Genomic DNA, 12110 nt, shown 5'->3' on the forward strand with positions numbered 1-12110 from the left:
ACATTTTGAGAATAAAGTTCAAAATTGATGAGAATAACATTGTACATTTATGAAACAAATGTAAATTTACAAGAATAAAGTTGTAAATTTAAGAAAATGAAGTCGTGTATTTACAAGAATAATTTTCAAGAGGAAAATGTCCTTCCCTCCTGAAGGACGATGCTCTATTTTCACTCTGACACAACTTTGTTGTACATTTACCATTTTATTCTCATAGTATGATGACTTTTTTTCTCAGAAATTTCTGACTTAAAGTCGGGAATTACGAGAAAAAAGTTAAATAAAATAAATTTACCAGAATAATTTTCATAGATTTATGACTTTTTTCTCATAAATTGATGAGAAAAAAAATCGCAAATTTAAGAAAATTAAGTCATAAATTTACAAAAAAGAATAATTTACAACTTTAAGTCAGAAAGTATAATACTATGAGATTAAACCATAAATGTACAACAAAGTTGCGCCAGAGTGAAAATGGAGCTTAGCCCTTCAGGAGGGAAGGAAATTTTCGTCTTGATTCAGGCAAGCTTTTATTCATAACGTGGCAGCAAAAAGGAGTAGTTATCATGTCTCATGCCTGTAATATAAAGTTACATTTTTCTTCTGGGAAATTTCCCACTTTATTCTCAAAATAATTCCATAACAGGCATTGCCTGAGACACCTATGAAAAGGGAGGACCTGTGGCCTTTGCCCTTGAGCAAAGACAAAATTAAGACTTTTTTCTCCTAAATGTACAAGTCTATTCTAGTAATGTCTGAGTTATTTTCAGTGTGGCAGTGGTCCTGGTACTCGGTGGGCTAAAGCTCCAAATTGAACCCCTGCATGAATGGAATCCCGACAGTCTCTTATAAATAAAATGGATTTAATAACACAGACACGCACTCAATAACAACCTGAGGAGAATATGCTGAAGTAGGAATAGAATATATTTACAACAGGAAGCGTGTTAGACGTATCTGAGCTAATGCTAATGCTAATGCTAATGGTGGTGTAGCCAGTGGTAAGTCCCATCCTTACTATCAGTGAGTGTAAACAATAGTGTGATTGGATGCTAGAAACAAGTAGCTTTCAAAGGGGAAACTGGAATAAAGCAGATAATACGGAAGATTCAATAGCACCTGACTAGTTTACCAGTTCATGGGGGGGGGGGCGGGGCGGGGGGGGGCATGTATTCAGTGCAGCGGTAAACCGTGGGGCGCCATCATTGTTAGTACGAGTGTTCCACGTGGAGCAAAGAGGCACTTTTTATGTTCTGGTTTGTACAAGTTCAAACTCCGTCCCTCTCCCGCTCTCACACATGCAGGGAATAGCACCGTCCTCGGACACGAGGAAGTTTTGAAGCCAAGTGTAGGGAAGTCGGGATGGCGACGGTGGTTGGTTGGAGGTGGGGAGGGGGGCGCAGATGTCTTGATGATTATGTCCTCTTCATGCACACCTGACAGCGGCTTATGTGGGTTCGCAGATTTCCCGCTTTTAGCGTCGTCGGGACGGGTTTCCTGGGGATGAAAGCGTCACAGGTTGCTTTCATGGTAACATTCCGATATCACATTCCAATCCTATCAACGACGCTTTGCATGTGTCGCCATGAAAAGATGTGTTCTGGGATTGTAGCAGGGAAAAGGGGGAACGGACAGGAAGTGACGTGGAGCCATACGGGGAGAACATGCAAACGCCACACAGAGATGGCCGAGAGTGGAATTGAACTCGGGTCTTGTTCCAATACTATTAATGTTGCTATACGATCATCATTGTGAAGAAATCCTCCTAATGTTGTTGTTATATTTGAATTATGGCCAAAATAGGGTGTGATACATCCGTTTGAATCCTGATCCGAACATCCCTAATTATTATAGTTATTATTATCGTTAATATTATGATATTGTTGTTTTGTGGTTACCTTTGCTAAAATACTAGATATCATGATTTCATTGAAAAATATCATGACCCAGTTGTTGTAGTTGCTAAAATATCGTGATACTGTTGCCAAAATATGACATTGTTGGTATATAGTCGCTAAAATATTGTCATGCTATCATTCTATTTCCAAGATCATGATACTGTTGTTATTGTTGTGATATTATCATTCATCATCATTGCCAGTATCTCATGATGTTAAAATTACTTACGTAAACATCTCGCTGTCTTCGATGGTCGCAAGCCAGAAGCTGTAGGAGTTAGCGTAGTAGTTGCAGGTTCCACGACCGTGACACTCAATGAACGGTGCACTTCGGAATTCCTCCAAGCAGGAACCGGGAGAGGCCAGAGCCTGGCCTGATCCCTCAGCACCAGCGCTGGTATGCTACACAAACATAGGGTATGATCAGTAGGGGTTGGCAACAATATGGCCGTACCATACGTATCGCCATACCAGGCTCACGATACCGTATATCACCATATATCGCCATATATCGCCATATATCACCGTATATCACCGTATATCACCATATATCACCATATATCGCCATATATCACCGTATATCACCATATATCGCCATATATCGCCATATATCACCATATATCGCCATATATCGCCATATGTCACCATATATCACCATATATCACCATATATGGCCATATATTGCCATACTGTTAACAAGATGATATTTTTTTGCTTTTTCTTGTAGTTAAAGATGATTTCCTGGAAAAAGTGAATGACAGCAGCAATATGAACTTACTAAACACATTTTTATTCCATGAGAACAGTATGTTATGCTGTATCACTAACTTTCCTCTGTAAAAACTTCAAGTGTAGCATTTGGATAAATAAACATCCAGCTTTAAATTTACAAAAAAAACAAATAATTGAATGATGTGTCAAGATCTTGCTCAAATGTTCCCATTCTATTAGCTGTGAAAAAATGCAGAGTATCCAGTCCCTGACTTATCCACCATCACAAGAGTATTTTTGTGGAACAAAGTAACTAACATCAGTAAAAAGTCCTTTTAGGATGCTTGAAATAAATAAATAAGCATTATTGAACTAAATAGTCATATCAATTAGAAAAAGAAAACAGCTGCAATATCCCAGTAGTACTTTTGTAGTATACAAAAGTACCTTGGCATCGCTTGCTAGCGGCAGGTCCTCATGGTGTCTCGCTAAGTGGACTGGCAGATTTGGGACACATTTTCCAAACGGCATGGCTTTTGTCAATTTGTGCACACCCTACTTTGTGTAGAAATCCAAAATGTGTCCACACTTCAGCCTCGTACGCCGCAGGGGCCGCTGTTACGTGCTGGCATTCCGCCATGTTGAACTGGACCTTTCACTCGTCCATCTCCTTCAACGTCCTTGCCTGATTGACTACGGAAGTGCTGCCACCTAACCATCCCAGGTTTACGTTCAAATCCCAAGCAACCTTTGCCGTGTCTGCACTTCAACAAATACCATATACGGTCTAGGAGAAATGCATCAAAATATGCATATGCATACAGTATCGTGGAAAGAAGTATCGCCATATATGGCCAAAACGATATTTTCCTCCACCCTCGTGATCAGTGGCATGGAACGGATCGTAGCAGCCAAGGCGAACGAGGACTTGAACCAAAGTCGCCTTGCGTGGTCAAAATATATTATATATGATATTTTGGGCTTTTTGTCCCTTCAGGGATCCCGTAAACATCCTGCTAGCATCCAAAAGCACCTGATCCCGTCTGGCTCACCATGACAAAGGAGTATCCGATCCACAGGGAGTCCCAGCCGTAAGGACACGGCGGGATCATGATGGTCTGACTGTGGACCGCTATGACCATGGCCGGGGCTTCGCACACGGCGCACCTGCAGACGGATACGGCAGGAAGTGACGATAGAACACGATGAAGAACACGATGAAGAACACGATGGCGACAAGAGTGGCACACCTGCTGATGAAGGGTTTGATGCTCTCCCCGGTGACGGGCGCCATGCTCATGGGCATGGGTTCGGGCGAGGTGAGCCAGTAGGAGTAGTCGTTACGGGAGGCGAAGTTGCACACGTTGTTGATGTTACAGAACAGGAAGGGCATCGGACTGAACTTCCTGAGACAGCTACCCGCCGTACCTGAAAGCCCAAGGATTAAAAAACCTCCTTCCATATTCCTCACCTGTCTGGAATTCTCACCAAGATCCTGGCCGTGGGAGCGCTCGTTGCCTTGCACGTAGAGCAAAGAGTAGCCGTCATAAATGGGTGAGGTGCCTTCAGGACAAACTGGAATCTCCACGGTTTGGCTGTGACGAGTCACCAGGAAACCGTGATCCATTGAGGAGGGTCCGGGCGGTCCCACTTGTCCTGGAACACCATCAGGTCCCGGAGGGCCGGGATACCCTCTTGGTCCTAAAGCCCCGATACGTTAATACTTGTGAGGATGTGATTGATATGATACGGTCTTCTAACCCTGTGGTCCTTGTAAACCGGGTTCTCCTTTGGATCCTGGCTGGCCGTGATATCCGGGGAGGCCGTCGTCTCCTTTTGGCCCAGGAATGCCAGTCACACCTGGGAAAATGGACATGAACATAAAGTTCTTCAAGTAGGCAGGCGGAGACCTTCCAGATGATTCCACTGGATCGTCACCTTGTTGTCCTTTCTGTCCTGGCAACCCAGATGGACCCTGTGGTCCTGGTAAGCCCACAGTACCCTGTTGGCCAATGTCTCCTTTGATAAAGGTATGTGGGCCAGGGGGACCAGGGAGACCCACATTACCTGAAATACGGTGAAGACAAGTACTTTGATAGCGTAGCTGACCTTGATCTGTCCAGGAGGAATGCCCGCATGACCTTCAACAGGATCAGCAGATGGCTGTCAATCATCTTACCCTTTTCTCCCGGCAATCCTCTGTCTCCAAGTTCTCCCTTAAATCCCAGGTCCCCAGAAGAACCCCTTGTGCCTAGACAATAGCACAGCACTTTCTTTAGAAGATGTTTGCTTTCATGGACCAGACCAAGGTGGAGTTCTACTCACCTGGGAAGCCCGGCACACCCTGAAGACCCCTCTCACCTTTGGGACCATGAACACCTGGAAGACCAGGTTGCCCCTGGACAAAAAAAGCACGCAAAGCTAAAGACGACAACCTGCAGAGCTTTTTCCTCAAGAGAGCGTTAACGGCACATCTCCTGTATCACGTTACGTACGGGGAATCCAGGACCACCAGGGTCACCCTTTTGTCCCGTCTCTCCCTGGAAACCTGGCAAACCCTGATCTCCTTTGTCTCCCTGATGGCCGTCTCGTCCTGGAACACCAGAAGGTCCTGGAGCTCCTATACTTCCTGTTAAATAGTGACGGAATGCAGATTATACATCTGGCCTTCATCTTCTTCCTGTAGGTGGACTGTAGACCTGGTTCTCCAGGTTGTCCTGTATCCCCCCGATCTCCTTTAGGGCCCTCAAGAGAGATTCCTGGAAGTCCGATTCCTCCTGGTTCACCCTGGTGCCCCTGTGGTCCTGGAAGCCCTTTGTCACCTTTGATACCAGGGACGCCGGGATAACCTGGGGTGCCAGGAAAACCAGGACTACCCTTGTCACCTGGAGATCAAGCCACACGGGAGATGTTCTCACAGTTAAAACCTCTTTTATCATCGGGAATTGTGGCTTATTTCAACCATGGAAGGGAGTTGCACCTTTGCTACCGAGCTCTCCGGGGGGTCCCGGAATACTTAGTCCAGGTAAACCTGCAGTAGATAATTGTACTTATAAGTAGTATATACGTATAATTACTTATAATTATACTTATATATTTCCATATGTTCCTTTGGACTGGTTCTTAAAGCGCTAAAAGGCATAGGAACCTGGATCGCCTCTCTCCCCTGATGATCCAGGGATGCCATCTACACCAGCGTCTCCTTTCTCTCCAGGAGAACCAGGTGGTCCCTGCAAGCCACCCTCACCTGATGGAGAAGAAGTTCAACAAGGATTTCAGAACTTTCGGGAACAGGAGCTGAATATATACTTGCATGGATATTTGAGGAATAGACATGTTCCTTACCGGGCCGACCATCACGACCAGGCTCTCCTGCAGACCCTGGTAGCCCGGCAACACCCTTCTCGCCCGGTATGCCCGGCTGGCCTACATGGATCACATTTGGAATCAAACTTTTCATCTTCTTGGATATTTGGAGCAACAACACACTTGGAAATCTGACCTGGAGTCCCAAGGAATCCTTTTTCTCCCTTCACTCCTTCATGTCCTGGCATGCCGGGTGTTCCCACATGACCCTTCTGACCCTTCTCCCCTCGTGGTCCTGGGAATCCTGGTTGACCGGGCGTACCCTTGGAGAGGAAAACCAATAAGGCGCCATGTAAAGTCCAGGGAGAGGCTCATAAGAGCTCATCGTTTTTGGAATCCTAATAAAAGTATCATTCCAGCAAGTAGATTACCCTTTCTCCTGGAAATCCTGGGAGACCAATACCCGGCTCACCAGGCGATCCCAGTTCTCCTTTCTCTCCATCCGTGCCTCTGAAACCAGGATGTCCTGGTGTGCCTACATCTCCTTTAGGACCCTGCGGTCCAATTGGACCTAAGACAAAAAATTGAGTTTTTGTTTTCCATTTGTGTCCAAATGAAGCAATCCGGGTATCCCATTCATTCCTGGAGTGGACACGCCCCCTCGCCGTTTTGTGGTTTGATCCTGGCAGCGTCGCTCTATCACCATTTTACCAAATGAATAAATGATCATCGTTTCGTGATGGACTCCCAGCGATTATTAGTCAAAATATTAGGCATATTGGCGCATAATATTTAGCCACTCCAAGCTAAAACTCAAACCTCAACCTCTGACATCACTTCCTGTCCTCCACACATCCAGAACACGTTTATTACAACACACACGACCACGAGTCTTATTAATGTCTTAAATGGCGTATTTTCTTGGATTATGTGAACAATAATGGTAATATAAGCGTTAAGGTGACTATAGGGGTGTTATTTCATGCCTACAGGGCTCTAATAATGTAAAAAAACATACTTTGATTGTCCTAAATTGGTGTTCTATGTTCTAAAGTATGGAAATATTTGATTTATGAATAAAGAGTCCTACTCTGCTGAAATTCACTTCAAATAATAAAATATGTGACATGCCTATTGATATTAGCAATTAGCTTACCTGGTATTCCCATCTCTCCCACCGTGCCCTTCTGTCCTGGTGGCCCCATACTGCCTGGTTCTCCAGGAACCCCAGTGTCCCCCTTTTCACCTGAGACACATGAACCAAAGAAAACCCTCAACTAGAAGTTCCACAGACCATCCGACACGTGCAGCAAAGGCATTTGGTTCTTCTTCAATTCTAATCCTGCCATCAACATGCGTCATGTTGGGAATGTGGATTGAGACCTGGCTGTCCGGGTAATCCAGCTTCTCCATTTTTGCCCGGCATTCCAGGGTCTCCCGGTAGTCCACGATAGCCTTTCTGTCCTGTGACGCCAGGGTTTCCTGAAAAGTGAGAGAACAATCTGGTGTGAGACAAGAGTGGAATTTCATGTTGCATGGACTTCCACGGGCGTTCCCACCTGGGTCTCCAATGTCTCCCTTCTCCCCCTTCATATGCTCCATGTCCACTTTGCTCATGTTCCCTGGAGGTCCCTGAAGACCCTGCTCCCCCCTCTCTCCTTTAGGTCCAGTGTCTCCAGTTTGTCCTCGTAAGCCAGGAACACCAGGATCACCTGATAAAGACATGTTGGAAATGGGAATGTTGATTTTCCAGAAGTACAAACACCATCACCCTTAACCAGCTACGGAACCGGGTAGCGACCCATCCCACTTGGGACACCCGTAGTGGGATGTACATCAATTATTGTTTATGATTCATCACCTCTCAAGCCTTGACTTCCAGGTACACCGGCTGGTCCGGGAAATCCTGGCAATCCTGGAGTCCCAATGACTCCCATTTCACCTTTGACACCTGGCCAACAAACACAGGACACACAAGTTGACACCAGATTATTAGGAGTTATTATTATTATTACAAGTCTTTGTCACCTTGATTTCCTATCAGTCCATCCCTTCCTGGTAAGCCTGGTGGTCCTGGCAGTCCTTTAACACCAGGGGCTCCCGGGAAGCCAGAAACTCCTTTTTCTCCCTGAGGCCCCGGCATGTCGAGGCCAGGAGGACCTGGATGGCCCTTCTCTCCTTTTTCGCCTACTCTACCTACAAGTACACGCACTATGTAGTAATACTGCAAAATTACCAGGGAAAATATTCCTATTGGATCCAAATGAGTAAAAAACCCAGAACTTTGTACATACCAAATGGACCAGGCTCTCCAGACAGTCCTTGTGGTCCGGGGGCACCTGGCAACCCCTTTCCTGGAGCCCCTGGTAACCCCACCACTCCAGGAGGCCCGGGGGGGCCCATGCTACCTAAAACCCAAAGAAAGGATCGTAACAGTATTGGGGTCCTTCATCGAGACCACATGACCAGAGTACGGTACCTTTGACCCCCTGAAGTCCTGGTGGTCCTGTTACGCCTTCTTGTCCAGGAATGCCAGGCAGTCCCATGCTACCTTTCTCACCTGGGAAGCCAATAATTCCAGGAGGACCCTGTGAGCCTTTTGTGCCTGGGAGCCCCATTCCTGGTTCACCCTGTCCACAAACGGGAGATGATTTAGATTCGTTATTCCAAAAACGTGGAAGTCCATCAGGCGTTTGCTTGAAAATCGTGAATATGACACACTTTTAGTCCCTGTGGACCAGGTTGTCCAGAAATACCATCCTGCCCGGGTCTTCCTGGCTCTCCTGGCAATCCCGGAGCACCTGGAATTCCACTGATTCCTGGAAATATAAGCATAACCTGTCTAAAATCATGTTTATATATGAACAACATCTTTTCAAAGAAAGAAAATAAGCAAATGTCAAACATCATAAAGACAAAATTCCCAAACTAAAATAAAAAATGATCCAACTCCCAAAATACGTGGCGCTCCATGAGAAGATTGGCATGGCTACGGAGGAACCAGTCAATGTATGGGAAGTTACGGAAGAAATAGGAACAGCGTGGAAAGTCTACCTTTGGGACCAGTCGGGCCGGGAAATCCAATTCCAGGAGGCCCTTGTTCACCTTTTTGACCAGGAAAACCGGGTATTCCAGGGTCTCCTTGGAGACCTCTGTCCCCTGCAGCCAACGAGATGCTTTGATCAAACAGGCTGATTCCGTCAAATTCCCATCGAACAGACAACATCTTCACCTTGGAGTCCTTCTCTGCCGGTCTCCCCTCTTGGTCCAGGTACCCCTTGTGGTCCAGGGGTGCTCACCCCTTTACCTGGCTCACCTTTGGCACCTGGACACAAATGAGATATTTTGCATGTGAGTTTTCAGAACCTTGTAGCAGGGCGTATGAAAAATTCCCGACTGGAATGTCATACCAGGGACTCCGGGTGATCCAGGAATACCTGGACTCCCCTGGCCTCCCTTGTCCCCAGGAACACCAGGTCGCCCATAGCCCGGCAGGCCTGGAGGACCCCTGTCCCCTGGCGGGCCTGTAAGACCAGGGTCTCCGATCTGTCCCCGATCACCCTTGACGCCGTCTTTGCCCTGAAAGTAAAACGTGTCAAATGAATGAAGGCTACAGTTTTCCAAGTTCTCTCCAAGTTCTCTTACAGGTTCTCCTTTGTGGCCCGGCACTCCGGCAAGGCCATCCCTCCCTGGTTGCCCATCCAGGCCCGGTTGTCCTGGTGAACCAGCCAGCCCGGGAAAACCCTTGTCCCCTTTCAGACCAGGGGCGATAAAAATATCTCCTGGTGCTCCAACTGCACCCGGTTCCCCGATCAAACCGGGACTGCCATTGAGGCCCTAAATATTCAAATATATTTACAGACGAGCCATATTGACCAAAACATTTTAGCTGCTACTTACAGGTCTTCCTGGAGATCCCGGGGCTCCTGATTGACCCTTGTCTCCTTTGCTTCCCACAGGACCAGGAGGACCTAGCAACAGGAACATGTCCAATCCTTCCTCTGTATTGCTGACCTTCTCCAAGGTCCCACTAGTAATTGGCCTCATATGGCATAAGAAGCAAAGCCACTTACCTCGCTCCCCTTTAAGGCCCTGGGGTCCGGCTATTCCTGGGGGTCCGAACCCTTCACACTGAACACAGGCGTCCCCTTTGTCTCCTGCATAAAAAGATCATGTGAATATTACAGGAGTCAAAGATAAAAGTTGGATTTCATTGTGTGCACCTTTCTGTCCCAGCTCCCCTTGAAGCCCCGGGGGTCCGGGTGGGCCCGGGGCGCCTTTTGCAACGTCGCATTCATTGGGGTCAACTGTTGAATCCCAAAACACACGTAAGACAGGAAGACAATCTGCGTCAAAGTCAGCGTGACAATGTAGCATACCTGGGGGTCCTGGAAGTCCTGGGGGTCCCTCTGGTCCTGGTTGTCCCGGGGGTCCGACCAGAGACTCACCTTCTAAACCCTGGTCTCCTTTCTGACCCATGTCACCCTTTTGGCCGGTCTCCCCACGAGGGCCTTCAAGATAACGTCCTGGAGACCAAGAGATGATGTTAGTACCACCAAGGTGAATCTGGGAGGGGCTGTGAAGGACCATGAGGTTGCTGACCTGGTGGGCCTGCTTCTCCTTGGGGACCAGCAAATCCTTTAAGAACACAACAAGACGGGGACTAAGCATAAGGGACTGGGGGGCCGTTTTAGGAGTGGTATGTTTGTTGAGGGCATCGTTTTACCTTTCTCTCCCTGTAGCCCAGGTAGACCACGAGGACCAGGGGGACCAGGGGCGCCACTGGCCTGTAAACCCCAAGACCAAGAAGCATATTTTAGTGCTTCTAACTATATTTAGTATTTAGTACATGTTACTGCCTTCTTATCAGGCAGGAACATGTAACATGTACTACTACCCAATCAGTAGCGACAGGAAACCATAATAATGAAAATATTTGAATATTGAAAAGTGTTTCAATATTTGTATGGACTGAACAGATATTTAACACACACACAGACTCTATTTTATGCTTATAATTTTCCTTGAATTATTATTACGTAGAAACCAACTGGCAGGCCGGATTCAAATGCTTGGTGGGCCGCATGTGGCCCCCGGGCCGTAGTTTGCCCACCCCTGTTCTACACCCAATAAGTGAATTGTCTTCTTGAATATTTTCATAGTTAGAGTATTGAAAACACAGATTTGTAACATTATTAGAGCCCTGTAGACATGAATTAGCACCCCTATAGTTACCTTTACACTCACATTACTCATATTACTCAATATATAGTATATAATATCGTAGCCATAATAAGAAAAAATAAGACTTGTACTACTATGAATGAGCAAGAATGGACATCGGAGGCTCAGAGTTGACTTTCAGTTTGGGTTGGATTACCCCCGTCGTTATGCTAACCTGCAATAAAAGCCTCAATGTCTTTCAATGCGTCTTTTGAAAGTAACGCATTTTCTGGACTATAAGTCGCTCCGGAGTATAAGTCGCACAAGGCCAAAAATGCATCATTAGGTAGACAAAAACATCCATAAGTGGCACTGGAGTATAAGTGGCATTTATTTTATGACCCAAACAGACATTACGCCATCTTGGAAGGCAAGTTGTAAGAATAAAAGAATAGAGAACAGGCTGAATAGGTGGAAGATATGCTAACACAATGCTTATTCAGATACACTAAAAATAAACATGAACACAAAAGGTGTCCAGTGTTTATGGAACATAAACACTTTTTTCATGTATAAGTCGCTCTGGAGTATAAGTGGCAGGAACAGCCAACCTATGAAAAAAAGTGTGACTTTATATATTTTAGTAGGTTTAGTCATTTTCATGCTCCAATGCTTAATTTAAAAAAAATCAAAAATATGTAACATTTGCTTAAATGACTAACAATATTCAACCACAAAAATGACATTATTTGTAATTCATATTCTTGAAGTGTGAAGAAAGAGTGAAGGCACGAGAGTTGGTTACACAATAAATAGTTTAAAATTGTTATATGATACATAAATCGTGGGTTAAAAAGTAGAAATAAAAACCATAGCTTACGTATCCGGGGGGTCCTCTCTCCCCCTTCTCACCCTAGCAAAAAGCATACATCCCCATCAGATATTATAAGAGTCATGAAGTGTTTTCTTACTGTACAGGCTACTGTACAAGCTACTGTACAAGCTACTGTACAAGCTACTGTACGAGCTACT

General features: G+C 45.8%; 1 protein-coding gene across 1 annotated transcript in view; it reads right to left on the reverse strand.

Annotated features, from left to right (window-relative positions):
• Window positions 1-227: 227 nt before the first annotated feature.
• col4a1 (collagen, type IV, alpha 1) overlaps window positions 228-12110 on the reverse strand; it is a 39475-nt gene continuing 27592 nt past the window's right edge. The window contains exons 18-52 of the mRNA XM_058083104.2: window positions 11959-11991; window positions 10642-10702; window positions 10518-10553; window positions 10295-10441; window positions 10139-10222; window positions 9989-10072; window positions 9816-9886; window positions 9561-9752; window positions 9326-9494; window positions 9148-9240; window positions 8970-9074; window positions 8637-8734; window positions 8395-8545; window positions 8210-8323; window positions 7944-8111; window positions 7777-7866; window positions 7475-7627; window positions 7299-7397; window positions 7072-7161; window positions 6347-6486; window positions 6112-6238; window positions 5955-6035; window positions 5758-5856; window positions 5590-5640; window positions 5309-5494; window positions 5105-5238; window positions 4935-5007; window positions 4789-4860; window positions 4548-4676; window positions 4371-4469; window positions 4098-4310; window positions 3860-4037; window positions 3662-3776; window positions 2128-2300; window positions 228-1497 (exon numbers count right to left, since the gene is read on the reverse strand). Coding sequence (XP_057939087.2) covers window positions 1416-1497; window positions 2128-2300; window positions 3662-3776; window positions 3860-4037; window positions 4098-4310; window positions 4371-4469; window positions 4548-4676; window positions 4789-4860; window positions 4935-5007; window positions 5105-5238; window positions 5309-5494; window positions 5590-5640; window positions 5758-5856; window positions 5955-6035; window positions 6112-6238; window positions 6347-6486; window positions 7072-7161; window positions 7299-7397; window positions 7475-7627; window positions 7777-7866; window positions 7944-8111; window positions 8210-8323; window positions 8395-8545; window positions 8637-8734; window positions 8970-9074; window positions 9148-9240; window positions 9326-9494; window positions 9561-9752; window positions 9816-9886; window positions 9989-10072; window positions 10139-10222; window positions 10295-10441; window positions 10518-10553; window positions 10642-10702; window positions 11959-11991 — 3990 coding nt within the window. The 3' untranslated portion in view covers window positions 228-1415. The remainder of the gene's footprint in view (window positions 1498-2127; window positions 2301-3661; window positions 3777-3859; window positions 4038-4097; window positions 4311-4370; window positions 4470-4547; window positions 4677-4788; window positions 4861-4934; window positions 5008-5104; window positions 5239-5308; window positions 5495-5589; window positions 5641-5757; window positions 5857-5954; window positions 6036-6111; window positions 6239-6346; window positions 6487-7071; window positions 7162-7298; window positions 7398-7474; window positions 7628-7776; window positions 7867-7943; window positions 8112-8209; window positions 8324-8394; window positions 8546-8636; window positions 8735-8969; window positions 9075-9147; window positions 9241-9325; window positions 9495-9560; window positions 9753-9815; window positions 9887-9988; window positions 10073-10138; window positions 10223-10294; window positions 10442-10517; window positions 10554-10641; window positions 10703-11958; window positions 11992-12110) is intronic.

Source organism: Doryrhamphus excisus, linkage group LG12, assembly GCF_037039965.1.
Source record: "Doryrhamphus excisus strain RoL-2023G ecotype Guam linkage group LG12, RoL_Dexc_Guam_v1.1, whole genome shotgun sequence".
NCBI lineage: Eukaryota > Metazoa > Chordata > Actinopteri > Syngnathiformes > Syngnathidae > Doryrhamphus > Doryrhamphus excisus.